Genomic DNA, 27,232 nt, shown 5'->3' on the forward strand with positions numbered 1-27,232 from the left:
TCACTTTACATGAAAGGAAGAACCTTTTAGATAAATGAGAAGCCATATCTGTGAGAGACCAAAAGCCCTGAGATCTATGCCTATAATTTAAAAAGGCAGAAACAATGCATTCTTCAAAAAGAGGGGAAAAAAAGATTCATAGGTAAACTATCACTGAACTCAGAGCAAATATGTGCTCCTGGGAAAGTCATAAATGATTCATGTAACAGATTCTATTTCACTGATAAACAGAAGGCTTCTCCTGTCCCACGTGTGTACACACAGCACGCAAATCCTTTCATTGGTTCTCATCTCCAGCTTAAGCATTTATATTAAAAAAACTATTTTATGTCAGATTTAATAAACATCTTTTGATATAAAACTTTAGACTCTTTTAAGTACATTTACATTTTAAATTGCTTGGATTTAATACTCACAACAAGATATTCAAATCTTTACAAACCTTTAGAAAGCAAACATCAACTCCACCGCTGCTGTAAGTCATCCTAGTGCCCACCCACCGCAAGTTCTCAACACATGTTTGTTGAATATCAAATTAATTTCTTATTTGTGTACATAAGCCACAAGCCACAGTGGGAGATCCTATAACCTTCTTCTCTATAAAGTCTTGGAGGTTTTCATCTTTTCCTCAGGTAAGAAGGCCCGGCAAGCTGAGCACCACAGGACAAACTCCCCAAGAAGGAGTGCTACGTGGGCGGGGGCCTGCTGAGGAGTCCAGACCCCACAGCTGGGGCCCCTCGAGGAGACACCCAGGAGAGCAGGTGTGTCCGGGAAGGGGCTGCGTGGTCCCCCAACCCCCACGGTCAGCAGTAGCACTCGCGATGTGCAACTGTCCTCTCCTCGTCTCCGAGGAGACAGAGGACAGTAAAGCAGGCAATACTGGTGACCTTCCAGGTTGGGGGTTGGCAGGCTTTTTCTGTAAAGAGCCAGAGGACAGTTTTTAGGGCTGTGCGGGCCGTACAGTTTCTATCGCTGCTCGTCCACACTGCCGTCCTGGTGCAAAGCAGCCGTGGATAATACGGAAATGAGTGTGCGTGGCTGCGTTCCAATAAAGCTTTATTTACGAAAAGACGGGGTGCGGGGTGGACGAGGGTTGGAAGTGACAATCCCTGTCTTAGATCGATTCTAAGAGAAGCACAATGTGATTTTTTTTTTTTTTAAAAAGCACTTCATACCTGCTTGACAATTAAAAAACAAAGAGCAAGGACTTCCCTGGTGGCACAGTGGCTGAGAATCTGCCTGCCAACGCAGGGAACACAGGTTCGAGCCCTGGTCCGGGAGGATCCCACATGCTGTGGAGCAACTAAGCCCGTGCGCCACAACTACTGAGTCTGCGCTCTGGAGCCCGCAAGCCACAACTACTGAGCCCACGTGCCACAACTACTGAAGCCCATGCACCTAGAGCCCGTGTTCCCCAACAAGAGAAACCACCGCAATGAGAAGCCCGCGCACAGCAATGAAGACCCAATGCAGCCAAAAATTTTTTAAAAAGTAAATAAATTTATAAACAAACAAACAAAAAAAACCAAAGAGCAAGCTAACAAAACCACACAGCTTCATTTATAAACTCAGGATCACTTGAAGAGAATTTACTTTTTTGACACTCTTCATGCTGTTTCTTTAATGCAAAATCCATTACTAACTATAAACAAGGTTTTCTTCTTTAAATAATTTGAAGAAAGTATTAAAAACCAACAAAAGCAGGAGGCGGTGCATCGTACCTTTTTCTCTAGAGAGTTGCTCCATTCTTTGAGTAAGTTGACATGCTGCACCGCGGAGCTGGCCTCGTGGGCCTTAATCTGCTGGTTTGTCCCCTGCGAGAATAAAGAGGCAACGCGTTACCCAACCTCACTCCGTCGAAGTCAGAGAGACTCACAGCCGACCTCAATCCAGGCACTACACAAGGGGCAGGTGACTTATTCATGGATGGTTCACGGGGGGTGTCCAGCCTCAGAAGGGCTCAGTGGCCCCTGATCTACTGCGTGCAGATGAGGAGGCTGTTTCGAGAAGAACAGAGTAGCTCAAAGCCGAGACACTGCGAATTCTACAACAACTATCTCGAGGCCGTGAGCTTCACTCCTCAAGCTTCTTATCAAGGGCCTTCTTACCTACGTTTCATACTGGTAACATCAAGAAACTAAATTTTAGATATATTATTTTTGTTCCCTAAAATTTTTTTTCATTAAAATATAAATGGAAAATGTTTAGATACCTGCAAGTCATAGCTAGATGCTGCTATAGTAATCTAGTGAATATGTAATCGAAGTAAGATTCTAAATGATTTATTAAAGTATTAACTTACCAGTGAAATACACTGTATTACTGTTCCTAACTATCCTATGTATACTTAGAAAGTTACATACAGAACATAAACAATCTACAGAGTACATAAGATGTAGACCATCTTAGAGTCAGTAATAAGCATGGGAAACAGTACTTCATATATTTAACAAAGTAATTGGTATAAGAATATAATTTGTTTTGAAACTGGAATATTTAAAAGCCACAGAAAGCATTTTAATGATCTCCAAAACATATACTCTGTACATAGAATAGTCATATATATATGTTGATATAAGTATTGCTATATATAAACATATATATATATATATATATATACATACACAGAATGAATGATATATATGTACATACGACATAACAGTGGTGAGGGCTCAGTCTCATAAGAGACTGAAGCAAAGGGAAAGCTATAGTCATTCTTACTGTCAGGCTTTTTACTTTCTAAGAAAATACTGAGGTGCCAATATCTCTGTACTGATTTCACAATAATGTATTGATAATACATAAAAATCAAATACAAAATACTTTAATTGGAGTATATACTGCCCTTTGATAGTTTTAAGATCAAGATATACATTTAAATGAAAACTAGTTCAAATTCACTAGCCATCTCAGATGTGTTAAAAAAAACAAAACCAAAAACAAAAACCCAGGAACAGCTTTCTCACGGCCCAGGTGTGGCAGTGGCAGAGACCTCCTCTCCACATGGCCCTCCGGGCATGTGCATGTGGCACGTACATGGAATGCACTCTGGACACACGCACGTGCGATCCTCACAACTGTGCACTGATGCACACACTGCCGAAACCATGTCCAGTTTGCCAGTGACTTACGTTCAAGTAACAGCTCAAATCCCACAACTATCTACCTAGAAACCCCACCGAGTGTCAGTCCTGTCTGTCCCATCCACTAACTGGTTTTGAATGTAATCGTTCTCCTAATGCATCAACTCCCCCTCAGCACAGGTGTCTACCTCAAGTCTCACGACACCCCCGGCCTGGAAAAGCAAGCACCCACATCTGCTGCACGTGGCTTTCGACTCAGTTCCATGGCAAAACTGAAAGCCCAGAGCTTGCATGTTAAGATGTTAATAGAATAACTTTCTCTCATGGTGGAATGTCAGTGACTGGGAAGGACAAATGTCGGATACTGACCTGAAACACGCAGCCATAGCGCTTAAAGCTACAGGTGCTGGGGGCATTGACACACTCTGACAAGTGTGCACTCAACTGCAACGGGAAAGAGACGTGAGTTGTGGCACGAACGTTTGCATGAAAATGTTCAAACATATCAAGGGCACAGATAGCATCTGGGTTGTACTATTACGAATGGTGTTTATCAGCTACAGGTGTGTATATAGCATCTGCTTCCTAGACTTATATGCAGTAAATATACAGTATCATCACGTGTATACACATATATACACCAATATACAGAAATACATTGACTATAACATTTCTTAAACTTGCAGTTTCTTTAGAACAAGTTGTTTTGCGACATGCTGTCTGCAGTGCCAGAATTTTAAAAAGAAAGGAAAAAAAAACATAAACTGAAATGCACATTTAAAGACTATAAACAAAAATTGCATGAAACACAAAAAATAGAAAGCATTCAGGATGCAACTGGGTCACACACCTAATGTACAGTACACAAAAAATAAATATCTTTCCAAAGCAAGCTTACACAATGTACCAGTACTCCCAGTACTTCTGAGAAGACTTTCTTCCCTCTGTAATGGCCAGAAATTCAAGTAGCTTTTCAAAGACCTCTAAGGTCATTCTAACAACATGCACCTTATGATGGGGTCACCTCCACTTCATGGAGGACAATTAGGGGGGGTTGGGAGAGGATAACTCCCCTTGCAAGGAAAACCCGTGTTCAGCTTAAATGTTAGCAAATCATCAAATAAAAACCACCTACGGTGCCCCCTCAAGAGTAAAGGGAATTGAAATATCTACATTTTAAAGACACAGTGTCTTGTGTTAGGCTAATACAATTTAAGGATAATTTCTTTCTTTACTGCAGAAATTCTCATCAGGAAACTCTAGGGATAGATCTTCTTTATAGAAAGCGATCAGACCCTGAATGGGGAGAGCGGCCAGTGAGCGTGGCGCACAGCGGCCCCGGGACCGCGCTACCCCGCGAGCCAGCGCACACGCGCTCCCGGAGGCTCGCGGGATGTGTCACCCTGGTGGGTGCAGGCGGCTTCTCCGCCTTCTCCTCTTGTTCTCCAGGACAAAGACATTCCTCTCCCTTCAGGTCAGTATTGAGGACAAGAGGAAGCGGCTCACAGGACGGCCCTCCCCCTGCCGCAACGGTTAAAGAGAACGGCCTGAGGGGCCCACCTGACCATGGCCAAGGCCAGCCCTGTGGAAGGTCTGAGCCAGGGTGGGGTCGTGGTGGCCGCAGAGGCTCTGGCCTGCAACTGGAGGAAAGCACCCCAAGGGCACACTGCAGGGGACGGGCGCAGAAACCCAAAAGGACACCGTGTGCGTAGTAACATCAGTTTGAAAATTTTAAAACATATTCTTTCAGTGCCATCAATACAATCATGAATCTAACCAGCTAACACTCCTAATGTTAAAATCAGGGTCATATCAAGTTTGACGTTATTTTCATTGCACTAACTGAAAGGGCTGTACTTTTTTCTAAATTGGCTTTCTCATCATTAATCTCAGAGCCCTACAGAATTTACCAGAGCTTGGGGAGAAAAGCAAGAATCATCTGTAAACCAATAGCATCTTTCACCAGAAACCCAAGATAAATGCAGGTTTAAAGATTTTTAAAAATAAAAATAACTTAGAGGCAAAATGGAGGCAGCTTTTGCCCCAAATATAGACAGCCCTGAGTGAGTAAAACTTCAGGAAGGTATATAAAACCCAGGAAATTATTTCAACAATAGACTCTTCATACATTCACTTTAACAGAGGGACTTTCCAGTTGTGGAAATAATCTATGTGCGTTTCCCTGCCGCTCCCAGAGGCACGTTCAGGGGCCCAGAGACCACCGTCGCCAGTCCAGACCCTGCCCTTGCCCAGCAGGGTCAACGTCCAGGGAGGGTGCATCTCAGTGAGAGTGGCCTTCGGCCCACACGGGTCCTCTCGCTGTCACAGACGTGAGAGACGGGGCTTCCCTCCCCCACAGCCAGGTGTAAAATTCCAGGCTGCTGAAAAGGCTGAGGTGAGCAGGTTCCTCAGATCAGAGAACCCAGGACCAAGGGAACGGGGCGTGGGGACCGGCGGGTGGGGCATGCACCCACCGAGCCCATAGGAGCCCCGGACGGTTCCCAGAACACCAACCAGAGGGGGTCCAGGTCAGGATCAGATGCGAAAACATTAAGAATCCTTGGAATTGTTCCTTCTGGATATATCCTGATCAAAATGAGGTTACTGCAACATCTACCTGCCTTAAAGCAAGTGTGCCCGAGGGCAGCGTGATGTGCACAGCCTCTGGGCGAGGCTGTCCAGGTGCCTTCCCAGCGGCCCCTGAAGTGTGGGCCCCACCCCTGCACCCACTTGCCCCCCGGCATAGGCCCTGTACAGCATGTGTGGCCTAAGTGGTTCAGGAGTATCTCTAAGTTAACTGATTTCCTTGAGATAATCTCAGAGTAATTCCTAGTTTACAGATTTAAACCTAAAAAGTGTCACCTTTGCTTGCATTGTAAATATTCCCATTTTCTCAATTCTTAATATTTTGCTCTGAATTTACCACTTTGTAACTTTTGTTTGTTTCTGAAATATCTGACTTCCAAAAACAGCAAGAGGGTTTTCATTGTTTTTCTACTGTAAGTATCGCTATCACAATCTGTGAAAACCTCTGACCTCAGCTTTAAGGGAAGAGCAGGGTCCTGAAGGATCCCCAACTCCTGCACAGGCCTGGCCACGCCCCTTACCTCGCTCCTCAGAAGGGTCTGGACACTGCACTTATGAGGGCAGGACACCACCACGCAGGGACACTCCGTGTCTTCGTGTTTCTAAAGGAGAAAGAGAGAGTGTTGCCAACTCTGAAACACACCCCACCTTCCCTCAGATCCCACCAGCGTTCCCAGTGTCCCCACAAGGACCCAAGGGAAGCCCTACTGCTCATGGTCATGTCCTTGAGTCACAAGACTCACATCACACTTGGATGGGTCGCTATGTTACAAAAGTCTGAGTGCTGAAAAGAAGGCATCTCACAAGAGCTACTCAGATATGACTGGTCGGGGCCACTCATGGGAGTACAGCCCGCCGGAGGGGCATCCTCATGGCAGCTCCCCTCTAGCTGTGTCCCCTCTGCTGATGCTGCCCGGACACCTGCACCCAGGTAGGCTGGGCCTTGGCCTCCCTCACACAGCAGGTGGATGGCGGGGCCCAGCCTCTGCTGGTTGGAGAGAAGGACAGTTCTCCTCTGGCTTCTCAGTTTGGGGTCTGGAAATGATGCTTCTCAAGAGCCTGAAAACAATGTGATCTACTGGGTATTTAAATTACTGTCCTGAGATCTGATCTTTCTTTAGCGCGTGGTAAATGTGGATACATTTTGGTGTAGCCCTTCTCTGGATGGCACAGATTTCAACACAGAGCCTGGATGACGGTGACAGTTCAACTCGGTGCCCCGGGCACCTGCTGGGCACCTGTCCGGTACACCTGTCCACAAGTGAAGTGCAGGCAAGAGCTCCCACGAGGAGAGCAAACCCTCTGGGTCCAATGGTCCAAGGCTCTGGGGAGCACCTCCAGACACGTGGCAAAGGGCCGCTGGAGGGAGACCGACGCAGGCAGAGCCAGACCTGCCACGTAACACGACCGTGAGAGGCCAGGCTCCCGGAGGTGGCATCCCTTGGCAAGATGAGAATGTGGCGGGTTTTCCTCTGAGGCCCCGGGACACTCCCAGTTCTCCTGGCTGGGCCTCCAGTTAGGCTGCTGAGGTGTGTCTGGGCCAGCACTGGCTGCGAGGCTGTCGGACCCGGCAGGCGTGCAGGTCAAGGACAGGGCGCCCGAGAGGACACGCCCCTCCTCCAGGGAGGCCTGGAGCCAGGTGCAACACCATCTGAAGTCCCTCACCTGGACCAGCGCCCTGCGGGTTGTGCAGCGTGGACAGGACACCTGGACGCGGCCGCTCTGCTCGGGGGCCTGGTTCCCAGAGGCCTGCAGGGCCCATGGCGGGCGAGCCCACGGCTGTCCTGAGCTCAGCAGAAGTCACCTGACTGGACTGAGCCTGACCAGCACCTCCCAAGAGGGGACCCCCGACGGATGCCTGGCCGCGCTCAGAACCCCTAAGAGTTCCCAGGTGCCATCGCGCCTTTCAGGGGGAAACCTCGGCCCAACAGCGTCACTCTGCCTCGCCTGTAAGCGGGGGTGACCAGCCCTCCCTCAGAGGGCATCTGTGAGGACAGAATCCGTCACGGGCCTGGAGAACTAACGTGGCCGACACTCCACAGACGCCACGCCGCCCTCCTGAGCCTGCCCTCGACCCCGCCTTCATTCACCAGGCCAGGCCTGCACTGGGTGTTGGGGTGGCCTGACCAGGACAAACAGATAATCACCACTGCGGTAGGGGCGCTGGGAGCGAGCAGCGGGGGTGGTGGCCCGGGAGGGTGCTCTGAGGAAGAACCAGGGGCGGGGGCAGTGCACCGGGGAGGGCAGAGCAGGGGGTAGCAGGAGGTGAGGCTGGGGGCCCGCAGGCCAGACCCATCAATAGCTTTGTGCATCTCCGCAGATCTGTGCAAGGATGTCCAAATGATGCATTTCTAGAAATGGGCTTCTTTGGGTATCAAAGGGTAGAGCATTTAAAATGGGATTTGGGGGCTTCCCTGGTGGCGCAGTGGTTGAGAGTCCGCCTGCTGATGCAGGGGACACGGGTTCATGCCCTGGTCTGGGAAGATCCCACATGCCGCGGAGCGGCTGGGCCCGTGAGCCATGGCCGCTGAGCCTGCGCATCCGGAGCCTGTGCTCCGCAACGGGAGAGGCCACAACAGTGAGAGGCCTGCGTACCGGAAAAAAAAAAAAAAGGGATTTGGAGGGGTACTGCCAGACTACCCTGCAATCAGCCTACACAAGCCCACCCTCCCTGCAGCGGGAACGCATGGCCCCAACCGAATTCTATCAAACTTTCCCACCTCTGACAGTGACAGGTGAAAAACTGAGTATGATTTGCAATTCTTTAATGATGTGTAGTTATCAGTATGTTTTTTATGTTAACCATTTATATTTCCCGTGAATTGCCTTTCATAGCTTTTGTCCACTGCAGTGGGTTGAACAGTGACCCCTGAAGTTCATGTCCCCCCGGAACCTCAGAATGTGACCCCATTTAGGAAAGAGGGTCTCTGCAGATGTAATGAGTTAAGAGGCCACCCTGTATTAGGCTGGGCCCTGAACCTAGTGACACTGTCCACGTAAGAGGAGACGTACAGCAGGAAGACTGCCATGGGCACGTGCAGGTGGAGGTCGGAACGGTGCAGCCGCAAGTCTGGGAGCCCAAGGACCGCAACCCCCAGGAGGTGGGGAGGCGAGGGAGGGGTCTTCTCTAGAGCCTCTAGAGGGGCATGGCCCTGAGGAAACCCTGGATCCAGACTTCTGCCTCTAGGACTGTGAGGGAACAAATTTCTGTTGTTTTAGGCCACCAACTTTGTGGTACTTTGGTATGACAGCCAAAGGAAGATAATACACCCGTTTTCCAAAAAAAAAAAACCTGTTAATCTGTCGATATGTAAGAACTCTTCGCATATCAATGAAATTTGTCCTGCCTGCCAAAGCAAATGTGACTTTGATACACACACAGAACGGATGTCACGCGTGTGTGGGCCATAAAGCATAACTGCATAGTGAACACCCACCAGGGACAAGGACGTAACCAACGCCCATCACCTGCATGCTCCTCTTCTGCCTCGCCCCCGCCTTCCCCGACTAAAACCACAAGGCGGAATCTGCGCTTTTACTTCCTTTGCTTAAAAAAAGGTTTCGTTACACGTGTATGTGTAACCGGTAAGACACTGTTTCGTCTTGACTGCTTCTGAATCTTGTTAACATGGAATTATGCCTTTCGACTCTTCTGCGACCTGTGGCTCAACATCACGCTTCTCGGGCGGGCGAATCCGCAAGTCGCGTAGGTGGACTCGTGGAGCCCACAGTCACTGCTGTCATACAGCCTTCCCTGCTGCGCACACTGTCCGCGGGGTCCGCTCCAAGTGATGTGTCCGTTCTCCAACAGACGGACGTCCGGGTCGCTCCCAGACCTCGGCCCCTCTGGTGATGCTTGACATACTCTCTGCAGTACACGTGCGACAGTTTCTCTTAAACATCTAGGAGAGGGACCGCTAGTTGAGAACATGAGTTTTCAACCTAATAAAATATTGCCACGTGTTTTCCAAAGTGGCTGTACCTGTACGTTACAGTACACAGTTGACCCTTGAACCTGGGTATGAACTGCGTGAGACGAGTTACACGTGGATTTTTTTCACTAGGTGTGCACTGTGGCACTACCCGACCCATGGTCGGCTGGCGCTGTGGATGCGGGACCTCGGCTAGGAGGGCTGACTGCAAAGTTATACTCGTGTTCGAGACTGCTTGGAGAGTCTGTGCCCAGCCCCTGTGTCCTCCAAGGGCCAAATGTATACACGTTCCCATAAAACAAGATCTTTACAATTCCTGACTTCTCACAAATTAACAGACTGTTTAAAGAGAATGATATTCAATAAATTCTGGGCTAAACGGAAAAGAAGAGATTGTTTTCTGACACTTTAAAATCTTCCAATAGATTAAAAAAAAAAAACTTGAAAATAGCTGCCGATACCATGGTTTAAAGACAGAAAAGAAATGCTCACATGAACTGCAATGGTCCAGAGCGTCAGTGCATTTTTTGATTTTTTTGATGGGGACCATTTTTAAAGTCTGTGTTGAATTTTTTTTTAAATTTATTTATTTTATTTATTTATTTTTGGCTGCATTGGGTCTTCACTGCTGCATGTGGGCTTTCTCTAGTTGCAGTGAGCAGGGGCTATGCTTCATTGTGGTGCAAGGGCTTCTCACTGTGGTGGCTTCTCTTGTTGCGGAGCACGGGCTCTAGGTGCACGGGCTTCAGTAGTTGTGGCTCTCGGGCTCTAGAGCTCAGGCTCAGTAGTTGTGGCGCATGGGCTTAGTTGCTCCGCGGCATGTGGGATCTTCCAGGACCAGGGCTTGAGCCCGTGTCCCGTGCATTAGCAGGCGGATTCTTAACCACTGCACCACCAGGGAAGCCCTCTGTGTTGAATTCTGCCACAGCATTGCCTCTGTCTTCTGCTCTGACCCCTTGGCCGCGAGGCCTGCGGGATCCTAGCTCCCCGACCAGGGACTGAACCACACCTCCTGCACTAGAAGGCGAAGTCCCTGGAGTCTCGGCGCTTTATCAACCTATATTTTATCAACACTTGATATATCTGTCACACTACAAAACGCAGGACATGGAGGAAAGTCAGGATGACCTGGGGCTTCAGGCCTAAGTTAAGCAACGGCCCTTTTAAAAAATAATCCTAAGGCCTGAGAGGATGAGACTGTGAGGGTTGAAAGAACAAGACTCGGGAGCCGGATCCCACCACTGCTGGCAGGGCGGGGGCCCGGGGGGGGTTCTGGCCGCTTCCAGGTGTGTGAGCACGGGCGGGTGGGTGTGGCTGCCTGCTAGCGCCGAGGGCCCCAGGAGCCGGCGGCTGGCGCACAAGCAGCGAGCCCACGCAGGGCGCCTCTCACAGTTATCACAGGTGGACAGAAAGTAACATCTGCCCCAAGACATGCTGCAGCATCAACACTGATAAAACAGTTTAAAAAGTTTTCATCACCAAAGCAGAGTAAGATTTAATGAATATTTATTTGCACAACTCAGGTCCCAAACTGGCAATTACCACTTTGTGCTTCTGCACCTGCTGTGTCTCTCTCTTCTGTTTGCAGTCAACAGATTGAAGACCCAGATCAGAGCAAATGCCACCTCCTCTCCAAAGCCCTCCTGGACCCTATCAGGCCACGTTAACTGTCTCTTCCCATACCACCATGTACATAATTGTATATCTGACTGTCTCCCCTACCAGACCGTGAAACGAAGGGGAGAGACTGCACTCTACTCTCTTGTGTGTCCTGAGCAACGAGCTCAGGGTCTGGCGCCCAAGAGCAGTCAACAAATGTTTCATGACTCCGTGTGTGACGCTGTTATTCCAAAGCCAACCTCTTTAAGCCTCGGCTGTAGCCCAGAGCTGGTTATTCATAGGCTGTTTAACTGACATGCTTACAATTCTTTCGCAGATGAAAAGTAATTCCTGGATTCTATCCTGCAAATAAAGGTAATTGATTTGGGGCAAGAAGCAAAGTGTAACTTTGTTTTTTTTTTTTTTTTTTTTTTTTTTTTTTTTTTATGTATTTATATATCATCCTATATTTTTTTTTTCCTTTCCTTTTTTTTTATTTTACAAATTTAATCAGTTATACATATACATATGTTCCCATATCCCCTCCCTTTTGCGTCTCCCTCCCACCCTCCCTATCCCACCCCTCCAGGCGGTCAGAGAGAACCGAGCTGATCTCCCTGTGCTATGCGGCTGCTTCCCACTAGCTATCTACCTTACGTTTGGTAGTGTATATATGTCCATGCCGCTCTTTCACTTTGTCACAGCTTACCCTTCCCCCTCCCCATATCCTCAAGTCCATGCTCTAGTAGGTCTGTGTCTTTATTCCTGTCTTACCCCTATGTTCTTGATGACATTTTTTTCTTAAATTCCATATATATGTGTCAGCATACAGTATTTGTCTTTCTCTTTCTGACTTACTTCACTCTGTATGACAGACTCTAGGTCCATCCACCTCATTACAAATAGCTCAATTTCATTTCTTTTTATGGCTGAGTAATATTCCATTGTATATATGTGCCACATCTTCTTTATCCATTCATCCGATGATGGACACTTAGGTTGTTTCCATCTCCGGGCTATTGTAAATAGGGCTGCTATGAACATTTTGGTACATGTCTCTTTTTGAATTATGGTTTTCTCAGGGTATATGCCCAGTAGTGGGATTGCTGGGTCATATGGTAGTTCTATTTGTAGTTTTTTAAGGAACCTCCATACCGTTCTCCATAGTGGCTGTACCAATTCACATTCCCACCAGCAGTGCAAGAGTGTTCCCTTTTTTCCACACCCTCTCCAGCATTTATTGTTTCTAGATTTTTTGATGATGGCCATTCTGACTGGTGTGAGATGATATCTCATTGTAGTTTTGATTTGCATTTCTCTAATGAGTAAAGATGTTGAGCATCCTTTCATGTGTTTGTTGGCTGTCTGTATATCTTCTGTGGAGAAATGTCTATTTAGGTCTTCTGCCCATTTTTGGATTGGGTTGTTTGTTTTTTTGCTATTGAGCTGCATGAGCTGCTTATAAATTTTGGAGATTAATCCTTTGTCAGTTGCTTCATTTGCAAATATTTTCTCCCATTCTGAGGGTTGTCTTTTCGTCTTGTTTATGGTTTCCTTTGCTGTGCAAAAGCTCTTAAGTTTCATTAGGTCCCATGTGTTTATTTTTGTCTTTATTTCCATTTCTCTAGGAGGTGGGTCAAAAAGGATCTTGCTGTGATTTATGTCATAGAGTGTTCTGCCTATGTTTTCCTCTAGGAGTTTGATAGTGTCTGGCCTTACATTTAGGTCTTTAATCCATTTTGAGCTAATTTTTGTGTATGGTGTTAGGGAGTGATCTAATCTCATACTTTTACATGTCCCTGTCCAATTTTCCCAGCACCACTTATTGAAGAGACTGTCCTTTCTCCACTGTACATTCCTGCCTCCTTTATCAAAGATAAGGTGACCATATGTCCGTGGGTTTATCTCTGGGCTTTCTATCCTGTTCCATTGATCTATCTTTCTGTTTTTGTGCCAGTACCATACTGTCTTGATTACTGTAGCTTTGTAGTATAGTCTGAAGTCAGGGAGCCTGATTCCTCCAGCTCCATTTTTCGTTCTCAAGATTGCTTTGGCTATTCGGGGTCTTTTGTGTTTCCATACAAATTGTGAAATTTTTTGTTCTAGTTCTGTGAAAAATGCCATTGGTAGTTTGATAGGAATTGCATTGAATCTGTAGATTGCTTTGGGTAATAGAGACATTTTCACAATGTTGATTCTTCCAATCCAAGAACATGGTACATTTCTCCATCTATTTGTATCATCTTTAATTTCTTTCATCAGTGTCTTATAATTTTCTGCATACAGGTCTTTTGTCTCCTTAGGTAGGTTTATTCCTAGATATTTTATTCTTTTTGTTGCAATGGTAAATGGGAGTATTTCCTTGATTTCACTTTCAGATTTTTCATCATTAGTATATAGGAATGCCAGAGATTTCTGTGCATTAATTTTGTATCCTGCAACTTTACCAAATTCATTGATTAGCTCTAGTAGTTTTCTGGGAGCATCTTTAGGATTCTCTATGTATAGTATCATGTCATCTGCAAACAGTGACAGCTTTACTTCTTGTTTTCCGATTTGGATTCCTTTTATTTCCTTTTCTTCTCTGATTGCTGTGGCTAAAACTTCCAAAACTATGTTGAATAAGAGTGGTGAGAGTGGGCAACCTTGTCTTGTTCCTGATCTTAGTGGAAATGGTTTCAGTTTTTCACCATTGAGGACGATGCTGGCTGTGGGTTTGTCATATATGGCCTTTATTATGTTGAGGAAAGTTCCCTCTATGCCTACTTTCTGCAGGGTTTTTATCATAAATGGGTGTTGAATTTTGTCAAAAGCTTTCTCTGCATCTATTGAGATGATCATATGGTTTTTCTCCTTCAGTTTGTTAATATGGTGTATCACATTGATTGATTTGCGTATATTGAAGAATCCTTGCATTCCTGGAATAAACCCCACTTGATCATGGTGTATGATCCTTTTAATGTGCTGTTGGATTCTGTTTGCTAGTATTTTGTTGAGGATTTTTGCATCTATGTTCATCAGTGATATTGGCCTGTAGTTTTCTTTCTTTGTGACATCCTTGTCTGGTTTTGGTATCAAGGTGATGGTGGCCTCGTAGAATGAGTTTGGGAGTGTTCCTCCCTCTGCTATATTTTGGAAGAGTTTGAGAAGGATAGGTGTTAGCTCTTCTCTAAATGCTTGATAGAATTCGCCTGTGAAGCCATCTGGTCCTGGGCTTTTGTTTGTTGGAAGATTTTTAATCACAGTTTCAATTTCAGTGCTTGTGATTGGTCTGTTCATATTTTCTATTTCTTCCTGATTCAGTCTTGGCAGGTTGTGCATTTCTAAGAATTTGTCCATTTCTTCCAGGTTGTCCATTTTATTGGCATAGAGTTGCTTATAGTAATCTCTCATGATCTTTTGTATTTCTGCAGTGTCAGTTGTTACTTCTCCTTTTTCATTTCTAATTCTATTGATTTGAGTCTTCTCCCTTTTTTTCTTGATGAGTCTGGCTAATGGTTTATCAATTTTGTTTATCTTCTCAAAGAACCAGCTTTTAGTTTTATTGATCTTTGCTATCGTTTCCTTCATTTCTTTTTCATTTATTTCTGATCTGATTTTTATGATTTCTTTCCTTCTGCTAACTTTGGGATGTTTTTGTTCTTCTTTCTCTAATTGCTTTAGGTGCAAGGTTAGGTTGTTTATTCGAGATATTTCCTGTTTCTTAAGGTGGGATTGTATTGCCATAAACTTCCCTCTTAGAACTGCTTTTGCTGCATCCCATAGGTTTTGGGTCGTCGTGTCTCCATTGTCATTTGTTTCTAGGTATTTTTTAATTTCCTCTTTGATTTCTTCAGTGATCACTTCGTTATTAAGTAGTGTATTGTTTAGCCTCCATGTGTTTGTATGTTTTACAGCTCTTTTCCTGTAATTGATATCTAGTCTCATAGCATTGTGGTCGGAAAAGATACTTGATACAATTTCAATTTTCTTAAATTTACCAAGGCTTGATTTGTGACCCAAGATATGATCTATCCTGGAGAATGTTCCATGAGCACTTGAGAAAAATGTGTATTCTGTTGTTTTTGGATGGAATGTCCTATAAATATCAATTAAGTCCATCTTGTTTAATGTATCATTTAAAGCTTGTGTTTCCTTATTTATTTTCATTTTGGATGACCTGTCCATTGGTGAAAGTGGGGTGTTAAAGTCCCCTACTATGATTGTGTTACTGTCGATTTCTCCTTTTATGGCTGTTAATATTTCCCTTATGTATTGAGGTGCTCCTATGTTTGGTGCATAAATATTTACAATTGTTATATCTTCTTCTTGGATTGATCCCTTGATCATTATGTAGTGTCCTTCTTTGTCTCTTCTAGTAGTCTTTATTTTAAAGTCTATTTTGTCTGATATGAGAATTGCTACTCCAGCTTTCTTTTGGTTTCCATTTGCATGGAATATCTTTTTCCATCCCCTTACTTTCAGTCTGTATGTGTCTCTAGGTCTGAAGTGGGTCTCTTGTAGACAGCATATATATGGGTCTTGTTTTTGTATCCATTCAGCCAGTCTGTGTCTTTTGGTGGGAGCATTTAGTCCATTTACATTTAAGGTAATTATTGATATGTATGTTCCTATTCCCATTTTCTTAATTGTTTTGGGTTCGTTATTGTAGTTCTTTTCCTTCTGTTGTGTTTCTTGCCTAGAGAAGTTCCTTTAGCATTTGTTGTAAAGCTGGTTTGGTGGTGCTGAACTCTCTCAGCTTTTGCTTGTCTGTAAACGTTTTAATTTCTCCATCAAATCTGAATGAGATCCTTGCTGGGTAGAGTAATCTTGGTTGCAGGTTTTTCTCCTTCATCACTTTAAGTATGTCCTGCCACTCCCTTCTGGCTTGTAGAGTTTCTGCTGAGAGATCAGCTGTTATCCTGATGGGGATTCCCTTGTGTGTTATTTGTTGTTTTTGCCTTGCTGCTTTTAATATGATTTCTTTGTGTTTAATTTTTGACAGTTTGATTAATATGTGTCTTGGTGTATTTCTCCTTGGATTTATTCTGTATGGGACTCTCTGTGCCTCCTGGACTTGATTAACTATTTCCTTTCCCATATTAGGGAAGTTTTCAACTATAATCTCTTCAAATATTTTCTCAGTCCCTTTCTTTTTCTCTTCTTCTTCTGGAACCCCTATAATTCGAATGTTGGTGCGTTTAATGTTGTCCCAGAGGTCTCTGAGACTGTCCTCTGTTCTTTTCATTCTTTTTTCTTTATTTTGCTGTGCAGCAGTTATTTCCACTATTTTATCTTCCACCTCATTTATCCGTTCTTCTGCCTCAGTTATTCTGCTATTGATACCATCTAGAGTATTTTTTATTTCATTTATTGTGTTTTTAATCGATGCTTGATTCGTCTTTAGTTCTTCTAGGTCCTTGTTAACTGTTTCTTGCATTTTGTCTATTCTATTTCCAAGATTTTGGATCATCTTTACCATCATTATTCTGAATTCTTTTTCAGATAGAGTGCCTATTACCTCTTCATTTGTTAGGTCTGGTGGGTTTTTATCTTGCTCCTTCTCCTGCTGTGTGTTTTTCTGTCTTCTCATTTTGCTTATGTTACTGTGTTTGGGGTCTCCTTTTTTGCAGGCTGCAGGTTCGTAGTTCCCGTTGTTTTTGGTGTCTGTCCCCAGTGGCTAAGGTTGGTTTAGTGGGTTGTGTAGGCTTCTTGGTAGAGGAGACTACTGCCTGTGTTCTGGTGGATGAGGCTGGATCTTGTCTTTCTGGTGGGCAGGTCCACGTCTGGTGGTGTGTTTTGGGGTGTTTGCGGACTTTTTATGATTTGAGGCAGCCTCTCTGCTAATGGGTGGCGTTGTGTTCCTGTCTTGCTAGTTGTTTGGCAAAGGGTGTCCAGCACTGTAGCTTGCTGGTCGTTGAGTGAAGCTGGGTGCTGGTGTTGAGATGGAGATCTCTGGAAGATTTTCGCCGTTTGATATTATGTGGAGCTGGGAGGTCTCTTGTGGACCAGTGTCCTGAAGTTCGCTCTCCCCCCTCAGAGACACAGCACTGACTCCTGGCTACTCAATTTGGGATGATTTGTTGTCTATTCATGTATTCCACAGATGCAGGGTACATGAAGTTGATTGTGGAGCTTTAATCCGCTGCTTCTGAGGCCGCTGGGAGAGGTTTCCCTTTCTCTTCTTTGTTCTCACAGCTCCTGGGTCTCAGCTTTGGATTTGGCCCCGCCTCTGCGTGTAGGTCGCCGGAGGGCGTCTGTTCTTTGCTCAGACAGGACAGGGTTAAAGGAGCAGCCTCTTCGGGGACTCTGGCTCACTCAGGCTGGGCGGGAGGGAGGGGCACGGAGTGCGGGGCGAGCCTGCAGCGGCAGAGGTCGGCGTGACGTTGCACCAGCCCGAGGCGCGCCGTGCGTTCTCCCAGGGAAGCCGCCCCTGGATCCCGGGACCCCGGCAGTGGCAGGCTGCACAGGCTCCCGGAAGGGCGGTGTGGACAGTGACCTGCGCTCGCACACAGGCTTCTTGGCGGCGGCAGCAGCAGCCCCAGCGTCCCACGCCCGTCTCTGGGCTCCGCGCTTTCAGCCGCGACTCGCGCCCGTCTCTGGAGCTCCTTTACGCGGCGCTCTTAATCCCCTCTCCTCGCGCACCAGGAAACCAAGAGGGAAGAAAAAGTCTCCTGCCTGTTCGGCAGCTCCAGAGTTTTCCCGGACTCCCTCCCGGCTAGCTGTGGCACATCAGCCCCCTTCAGGCTGAGTTCTCGCCGCCAGCCCCAGTCCTCTCCCTGCGCTCTGACCGAAGCCCGAGCCTCAGCTCCAGCGCCGCCCGCCTCGGCGGGGGAGCAGACAAGCCTCTCGGGCTGGTGAGTGCCGCTCGGCACCGCTCCTCTGTGCGGGAATCTCTCTGCTTTGCCCTACCCAGGTATGTGGGGAGTTTCTTGCCTTTTGGGAGGTCTGGGGTCTTCTGCCAGCGTTCAGTAGGTGTTCTGTAGGAGTTGTTCCACGTGTAGCTGTATCGCAAAGTGTAACTTTGACAGCAACATAGTAACATGTGTAAGGTCGGGAGTAGTGCCCGTTGGGTACACTGTCTCATTCACTTGCATTTAGTTACTGAAGAAATTAGAAATACTTCTGCTATTTTTCAAAGGGGAGGGCACAGTTGTTAAAGGTTATTAATAACTGGAATCGACAAGAGAATCATACAGGAAACAGATTTCACGATGGAAGAGTCCCAGGCACAGGAAAGTTATACACGGTAAGGTAAAATGGAGATTGTAGAATACGTCTCATTTCATACAGAATAACAAAGAAAACTGCTCCTAAATTTTGGTCAGTAGGTACTCCCGAATATCTGCCAGGAATTCGACTGTGGCCCTCACGCCTGGCTGCTCTTCCACGGTCCCCTCCCATCTGGTGACCCACCAGTCGCCATCCTGCCTCGGCCAGCAGCCAATTCCCAGCCCCTCCAAGCCCAGCCTCTCAGCAGCACCTGCGCCACACACCCTGCAGCTCCGCCTGCCTCTGAGACGTCACTCTCCTGACCCTTCCACGCCGGCCACGCCTTTGCTGGGCGACCTCCCCCTCTTAGTAAGCTGTAAGCATCATGTGCCCCAGGCCTCTGTCCTCCGACTCTGGTCCTTCTCTCTACTCGCTCCAGTCCCAGGGCTGCAAGTACCACCTATTTACACACACCTACGGCCCAGACCACTCCCTATCCCCCCGAAAGCCTTCTCTCTTCCCCTGAGCCCCACTTCGGTAGGACACTCCGGTTGGTCCAGCTGCTCTAGTTACAAACGCTGGGCGTTCTCCAAGCTCATACTCCGTACTCAAGCCATCGGCTCATCCCACTGGCTCTGCGTTAACTATGACCACATCTGTCCCTTGCTCAAGGCCGCCCCCCATCAACTTCGCACCTCGCCTCTGCTCTGTGCAAGGGGAAATCTACCTGCTGAGTCTGTTCCATCTCGGAGCCGGAGCCCCCGCGGCTGCTCCCTCTGCCCCAGCGCTCTTCCTGCGCCATCCTAACTGCCTCGGAAGGGCCCGCCCTGGTCACCCCTCCTCCCCTGCTGCCAGTTTGTCTTCACAGTACTTATGATCTCTTCCCACTGGAAGATGAGGGTCACCACTGAACCTGCAGCTCCTAGAACAGTGCCCAGCACACAGCAGGTATGCAGTAAATACGTATTCAACAAACAGACAAATATTTGAGGGTCTCCACACCACTGACTCTTTTTAAAGTCTGTCCTCCATCCCCACACCCGTTTCTCTTTGATTTACATATAAGTGATCTGATTCTAACACGCGCACAATATAAAACCGTGACAAAATAATGGAGGCATGAAAACATTGTACATTCTCATCTCTCTCCAGGAGAGACCGCTGCACTTCAATACTGCGGGATAAATTACCCTGCTGAAGTGATGGTCATGTCACGGAGCCGTAAAATGATTAAGCAATCCAACAAGATTTTAGAGGCTATTCCCTGGCACAAATGAAAAATTCTACCTTTTTTGAATAATCGGTCTTCATTTTTTTGGCACCCCAAATGGCAGTCAATCTAGGCAACGGAAAATTAATTGCATAAATCAAAACGGGCAAAACAAATGAAGTTTAACTCTGAAATAAAATCAGATGAAAATTGCTATTTACTCCTATCTTTTCTCTTTACTTCTGTTAGAATAGTCATTTAACAAGCTATTCTGAGGACTAGCGACATCTGGATGGAGTAGAAGGTGGTGAAACAAGAAAACGCCGCACCTGCAACGTGATCATCGGGACCTGGCTTTTGCAGTGGCTGCACGTGGCCTCACGGTATTTACAGGCCTTGTCCACGTGGTCACGCAGGTCCTTCCTCAGTACTTTCTCTTTGCAGTCGGCACGGACACACAAAAGTTCCTCAAACTGGCAATCATTCTTCAAATGCACCTGTAAGACAAAAAATTCAAAGTTCTTAATCGGCAAAACTCCAATCTGAAATACCAAATTCTAGCCTCTATGCAATTAAATCCCACAAAAATGTTTCTATCTGCTGCTAGATCAGCTTTTCACAGAGAAAAGTGACAAATGTTATCAAGAGACACTGAATTTCATGTTCCATTTAATGATTACTCAAACTACATTGCTTTTGAAGAATTAAGTCAATTAACTCTTCTTCCTGGATAAATAAATGGTTATCTGCTAAGGATTTTGTTTTATTCCAATTCAAATATCTTTCCAGGATAAAATATGATATTAATCAAAAAAAACCTAAGAAGTTACGTGGAATTTCATGGTTATAAAAAGGAGAAGGTTTTAATGGGCCTTCTACAGTCAAAATTCAATTCAGATTTTTCTACTCTAAATAGGGTGGGGTGTTCAAAAACCAACTGACAGTTCTGCCTATGATGTCATTAAAAATAACATTTCATACCCATATGGCTCTGACTGCTTTCATAGTTGGTCGTGTCTGAAAGATTAATGCAAACATGATCTTAAGGGGCCACATCGTACTGACCAGGGACTCGTATTTCTGGATGTAAAGCCGACACATCACATCCCCACTTACCAGCAGGTGCCCCAGTGCTAACTGCTCTACACAGCCTCTGCCTTCGTTTCTACAGTATATCTGAAGGGCCAGAATCTCTCTCTTGCAGCAATTATCCTTAAACACCTGAAATTGAAAGTTAGCTATTTTAGAGGATTAATATTTCTTAATCTCCACATGCTGCTACTTTAGACAAGGCAAAACCACTGTAAAAAAAAACATGAGAACATCCCTTAAGTGGGACTCAGAAAGCATTAAGAACTATTTTAATCTAAGTAGAATGAAGGAGCCACCCCCACTAAGAGACACAATTTAAATAATAAAACATTAACTACCATCTTTTATTAGATAAACCAAAAGTAAGCAAGTTATACTGAACAACTGAAGATCACTCTGGAGCAGCACACATTTTGGATTAACTCTGACACGCTCAAGACAAGGAGACACCGGGACCAAGTTCACATTGGATCCTGGAGATTTCCAGGCACCAGCACTGCCGCAGGTGGGACCTCCCATCAAGGGACCAGGGCAGAGCCCGCTACAACTTGATGCCTTTGTAGATCCTTGCCAGAGAAAGAGAGAAACTACTGTAAAAGATAATATTTTGCAGATGGTTTGTAAAACATTTATTTCGGTTCTTGCTCCTACGGTTATGTCACTAATAACTCATTTTTCACCAAGAAGAAAGCATTAGCCTGCTATGTAAGAAACATTTTTTTTTAAACTTTTTATTTATTTATTTATTTATTATTTATGGCTGTGTTGGGTCTTCGTTTCTGTGGGAGGGCTTTCTCTAGTTGTGGCAAGCGGGGGCCACTCTTCATCGCAGTGCGCGGGCCTCTCACTATTGCAGCCTCTCTTGTTGCGGAGCACAGACTCCAGACACGCAGGCTCAGTAATTGTGGCTCACGGGCCCAGTTGCTCCGGGGCATGTGGGATCCTCCCAGACCAGGGCTCGAACCCGTGTCCCCTGCATTGGCAGGCAGACTCTCAACCACTGTGCCACCAGGGAAGCCCAAGAAACTTTTAATAATATATGTTGCATGGACTGGGGTTAATCCAATAATGAAAATGTTTCCCTTTGAAAATGAAAACCTCCCTTTAATTTCATTTTTCCTTGGAAAACAAATACTCTCACAACAACACAAGCTACACCGTCCTCGTCCTCAGGCATTTCTAAGAAACGCCCACACGCTGACACAGTAACGGGGGAACAGGGAGCTCAATATGCCTTTCTAGACTCCACAAGAAAAGAAATAGAATCAACAGCTGTTAAGAGTTAAAAATAAACTAATTTGGAGTCAAATCTAATCCTCTGTAAACATGACTTGTTTAAAAAGGTCATAATTTTAGATATTAAAGTAAACAGAACAGGTATTTTTAACCAGTAATAGATAAGCTTCCTTTCTGTGCCATTAAGTTCCTTTTCTTTTTTTTTTCTCCTTTGGCTATGCCTCACAGCTTGTGGGATCTTAGTTCCCCGACCAGGGATCAAACCTGGGTCCACGGCAGTGAAAGTACCAAGTCTTAACCAATGGACTGCCAGGGAATTCCCTAAGTTTCTTTTTTTTTTTTTTCTTTTTGCGGTATGTGGGCCTCTCACTGCTGTGGCCCCTCCCGTTGCGGAGCACAGGCTCCGGACGCGCAGCCGCTCCGCGGCATATGGGATCCTCCCAGACCGGGGCACGGACCCGTATCCCCTGCATCGGCAGGCGGACTCTTAACCACTGCGCCACCAGGGAGGCCCCTAGTTTCTTAAATCATTTACCTTTAGGGAGAAAAAACATAGAATGAAAATATCAGAATAATAAAAGTACAGAATTTTAGAGCTGAAAAAGATCTAGTATCATTACTACAACTGTCCCATTTTACAGATGGGGAAGTGGAGGTCCTGGGGTGGCCACCATCCTCAGTGACCCACCGAGGGGCTGATCTCGGTCTCCCGGGGCCCAACCAGCCCTACATTTTCCCACGAGGATCCATGGCTTCAGTCAGTCTCATTTATGATTCTTCAACAAATCTAGTAATTCTTCTTCAGCTATAAATGCCATTGAAAAATAAGGATAATAACTCCGAATAAAGAAATGAGACACTAAAAAATTCATCTTAGCCCATTGTTTCAACCTTTTCTCCTAGTCACATTGGTTAGATACATGTTAACAAGTTAACAGGTTGCCATGTTAAGACAAGAGGTAGAACTGAGTGATTTGTTTTTCTTAAAAACAATCCCTTCCATACAAAGTGAAGTCTTTAGTGGCAGGTAAATGCTAAGGAAGAACAGGTACACGGACGTTCGGCCAATTCTGTCTCTGAACCGCCCAGAGCAGGTGACATCGGATGCCCCGTCCTGGCAGCCCACAGGCACCCGTCACCAGCAACCCTCAAATCACCACACTCACCTGTGCTGCTTAACAACAAAGCCATGGGAAAACCCCAGAGTGAGAATTTTACTGTACAATTTAATGACCTACATTTAAAAAATTGTTAGGTTCATTAATCAAAATATCAGAACCACATATTTTTATTGATATTTTAAGTACTTCAAGAATGAGTCGTTTCAAACTAGAAGTGTGCCTGGCAGGGCCTGGCAGGGCATGGATGACCACAGGGATGGGTGAGAAGGGCCCAGGGGGGGAGCTGGTGGGCGCCCAGGGTCCCTGTGCGCTGATCTGCAGGACACTCCTGAGCTTTTGCTGGCATTCTCAACCACGTGGGGGAGGGAAGAGATGAAATCTCACACGTGTCTTAATGACTTCGAGATGCTGCCTGGGGGCAGGGAGAGAGCAAATCCAATGGAACCCCTCAGACTAGCACTGCTTGAAGGTAGAGCGCAGGCATCTGGGATAAAGACCCGAGACGACAGTGCACGTCTCTGCACTTGACTTCCTCCTCACCCACCTGGGGGTCTTGGGAGGTGAACCCGTTACTGACCCAGGTAAAGGAGACAGGCTTGGGGGTCACGCGGCTGGGGACCTGCCCAGCGGATCTGCCCCGTCTGTCCCAGTGCTTACGTGACACGGTCCCCTGTCTCGACCCTGCTCCATCAGCTGTCAACTCAGAGAAACTCGGAACCAGGGCACTGGATGCAAACTACGTGGGAGGCACTACCCAGCGCAAAACAGTGACAAAATAATTTATTAAAAACCAAGAATACCTTGTCTTTGCTGATGCCTTCTCGACAGGCAGTGCATTTCGGGCTGGAGGAGCTGAGGGGAAACACACAGTAAATGTGTTAGAGCGAAAGCCACCTTCTCATCTGAACCCACTGGATACGGTGAACCGTTCACTTTAGGGTCACGTCTGCCGTGCGAAGCTCAGAGCAACCACCAGAGCTTCAGGATGCCCCGGTGAATTTGGTTTAAATACGGTTTAAATAGGAGAAAAGGGTTAAAATTCTTTTTTTTTAATAGTAATTTTTCATAAGGAAGTTTTTAAGCAGAACAGCTTAGATCAGTCCCTCTTGGAAAGTCCCTTTCAATTAAAGGTGAAATTTTATTCCAGAAACCAAAAGCAGCTCTCTGTGAAGGGGCTCTTCAGCGTTGAGTGTCCACAGCTATCAGGAAAGCCTCTGAACGGTTCTGCTTTATAAGCACAGTCAGTGCTTTATCCACAGGCTATTTCCTTCACAGTGTATTGAAAGGATGATGCAATTCCGTGGACTTGAACAGTGTGGGAATTTAAAGCTGACCCTATCTAAAGAAACCACTGGTCTCCTACATTATTCTTGTCCCCAGACTCAGGACACCAGCCACTGCTCCCACGCTGCCCTGTTTTGGACTTGATTCTCACCCCATCCTGGGCCTGGAAACCACCTCCTAGAGATTAAAAATAAAAGCTAATTTTGAGCGCTCCCTACTTCCAGGGCCCCTGCCCTAGACAGCCGAGAGGCGCCAGGAGTCCAGGCCAGGGAGCAGCAGCAGGCTTCAGAAGCAGGCGGCGGGTGGGCGCGAGCACACTGGGGCCCTGTGGAGGGGCAGGAGGGCCGAGGGTCGGCCCGGGAGGAAACTAACCCGGTTTAAGATAAAAGCTCACTCATTCAGCCTGCATTAATATGGAGCTTGTGCCTAACTGTTTTAATCACGGGGATCTTTTCACATCCTTAGACCCCGGGGCCGAGTGGCCTCTGGGCGGGATCCCCTGACACCTGCAGAACACAGAGCAGGAGGAGCTCAAGAAGCAAAGAAGGGCCGAAACCAGCAGAGCAACAGCCCCCGGCCCCTTCCGCGGGGCCAGCGTGCAGGGAAATCAGGTGCTCTGAGCCTGCTCTGCCATCGCTAAGCTCCAACCAAGAGTTATTTTACCCACAAGTTGGCGAAGCTGAGTTCACCGTTGGGGATGAGTGGACAAGAGCACAGCGGGAAGTACCCAAAGGAGGGTGCCGGGCGGGAGGCTGCGCTCAGTGGTGGGTCTAGAGGAGCAGCGGGCAGCCTTGCCGGCCCTTGTCCGCTGCTGGGGACCCAGGCTGAGCACAGTGCCCGGCACCCCGCCCAGGAAGTACCTGTGGGATGAACAAAGATGCTCTCTCAGCCAACGTTAGCTCTGCTGTAAAACTCCAGCCTCTCTGACGCCCGTGATTCTAAATGGCATCAGTGCCCAGGGGACAGGCCCGTGAGGGCTGCTGCGGGTTCCCTGACACCCACTGGATACCACTCAGCTTCGGCCTGGCCCATCCCTCTCACGGCCCTGTCCCCCAATCCCAGCCCCCAGGCGCTCGCCCCAAAGGGCCCCACCGTCATCTGCAGATGGGATGTCTCCTCCCCATACTGTGGAGCGCCTCCAGCAACACCTGGCCACGCAGATGGAGACCCGGGCCCCGGGGCCGAGACCTCGCTGGAGACGCTGGGGAGGGGCTCCCTGAGCCTGCAGTGCGGGCCCCGGTCCCCTGCGTTGGGCACCCACCTGAGCAGGGCGCCCATGCAGGTCTCGCAGAAGCGGTGTCCGCACTCGGTCTGCTTGGGGTTGCACAGCACCAGGCGGCACTTCTCGCACTTGTACTTGTCCTCCACGGCCTTCACGAAGCGCTCCTTGTAGCCCCCCTGCTCGGGGACCAGGACGGCAGGCCCGGCGCCGCGCTCGGGGTGCAGCTTCAGCGGGGGGTTGGCTGGCAGGGTGCCGGCTGCGTCCAGCTTTTTACTCGGCTCCATCCTGCGGGGGGCGGGGGGGGCGGTCCATCAGAGACACACACTGGGAAGCACAGGGCGCTGACGGGAGGCCCGGGAGAGCCAGCGCGTGTGCTCTCCTTCAGCCTCGAGGACACACGGGGGCCCTTCCAGCCTCCAGCACCTGACGGAGCAGGACGCCACCCTCAGACACATCTCCCACCCAAGGATCTGCTACAAGGTACAAACTGCATTCTCAAGGCTCTTTAACTTAAAATACAGATGATACTCTGCCGTAACTTTAAATTCTACGCATCATTCTGATGGCGTGGCTGGAGCCGCAGCTGCTCTCAGCCGATTTCATTTCCTTGTGAGCCTCGCTGCGCTGCCAGGTGATACGACCCGGCCCAGGGTAGCGTCACCGTGGAGGCCAAGGCTGGACCCGCTCCTCTCACCAGCGATGGCACCTCCCTTGGGGTCCTTTGCACTCTGCCCGCCCACGGGGCGGCACCTGCCCAGCCCCCTGCACCGAGCCTGTGCCCTGCAGCCTTGGGAGGTGCGTCCTGGGTTTGCGGGGACCCTGTGCCCGGGGCGGGCCGGTGGAGGGGACGCCGGGCTGGGTCTCCGCGCCCTCTCCCTTCCGGGAGCGCACAGGTGGCTGGTCCCCACCTGCGAGTCCCCATCGCCAGGCAAAGTAGGAGGTACCTGGAGACCAGCCACAAAGACCCCAGGCCCAGCAGCCTCGGCAGCAGTGCATCTGGTGGCCCTGCAGAAAAGGCTCTTTCACAGCGTCTCTCAAGACTGCGCTGTGCTCCTGTTCAGTCCATCTATTTCTGCTGCTGACAAAAATAAGGGCCAAATTCTTTCTCCTCACGAGGCTGTGGGCATCCGCCCGCATCCCCACCCAGCCCTCCTCAGCCTGAGGCTCCTCGCCAGCCGGGCTGGGCCGGGCCGCGGACTTGGGTTCTGCGGGAACCAGGGCGCACCCCACCCTAGACCCCAGGGTGCCCGGGCGGCTGCGGGCAGAGCCCAGCTCTCCCAGCCTCATTCCTCATGCCACCTCTTCCTGCCTCTCCATGGGGCTGAGGGAACGAACGTTTCGTAGCTGGGATGTGTAAGAACCACACAGGCAGCGGTACATGTGACAGGTAAATGACCTGGTGTTTCAGCCACACTTGGGTTACTTTTAACAAAATAGCACATTATCGTGCAAAGCGTGGGAGCCTCCTATGAAATCTATTTGTGAAACCAAAACAAAGAAGATTTCAAAATGACCCCAAAAGGCCAGCAACCCTTTGCTCACCAACTTGTTGATTAGAATCCTGTTCATCAAGATGCTAAGTAGGAAGGTGCCCGTCAGGGAAAAGGGTCAGCCAGGAGCCGACCTGCTGCCACTGGCCGCCCCCCTGCCCCTCTGCAGAGGCTGACCCCGGCCCC

The 27,232-nt window shown here is 47.7% G+C and overlaps 1 protein-coding gene across 5 annotated transcripts in view; it reads right to left on the minus strand.

Moving 5' to 3' along the window:
* TRAF3 (TNF receptor associated factor 3) overlaps window positions 1–27,232 on the minus strand; it is a 125,907-nt gene that overhangs the window by 11,252 nt on the left and 87,423 nt on the right. For 4 of the 5 annotated variants that reach the window (XM_060095595.1, XM_060095592.1, XM_060095594.1 and 1 more), the window contains 7 exons: window positions 25,596–25,841; window positions 23,851–23,902; window positions 20,718–20,822; window positions 19,931–20,098; window positions 6,191–6,271; window positions 3,453–3,527; window positions 1,722–1,814 (listed from right to left, as the gene is read on the minus strand). In XM_060095595.1, the coding sequence (XP_059951578.1) occupies window positions 1,722–1,814; window positions 3,453–3,527; window positions 6,191–6,271; window positions 19,931–20,098; window positions 20,718–20,822; window positions 23,851–23,902; window positions 25,596–25,840 (819 nt within the window). In that variant the 5' untranslated portion in view covers window position 25,841. The remainder of the gene's footprint in view (window positions 1–1,721; window positions 1,815–3,452; window positions 3,528–6,190; window positions 6,272–19,930; window positions 20,099–20,717; window positions 20,823–23,850; window positions 23,903–25,595; window positions 25,842–27,232) is intronic. The other variant, XM_060095593.1, reaches the window with a different exon arrangement.

This window comes from Mesoplodon densirostris, chromosome 4 (genome assembly GCF_025265405.1).
Source record: "Mesoplodon densirostris isolate mMesDen1 chromosome 4, mMesDen1 primary haplotype, whole genome shotgun sequence".
Taxonomy (NCBI): Eukaryota; Metazoa; Chordata; class Mammalia; order Artiodactyla; family Ziphiidae; genus Mesoplodon; species Mesoplodon densirostris.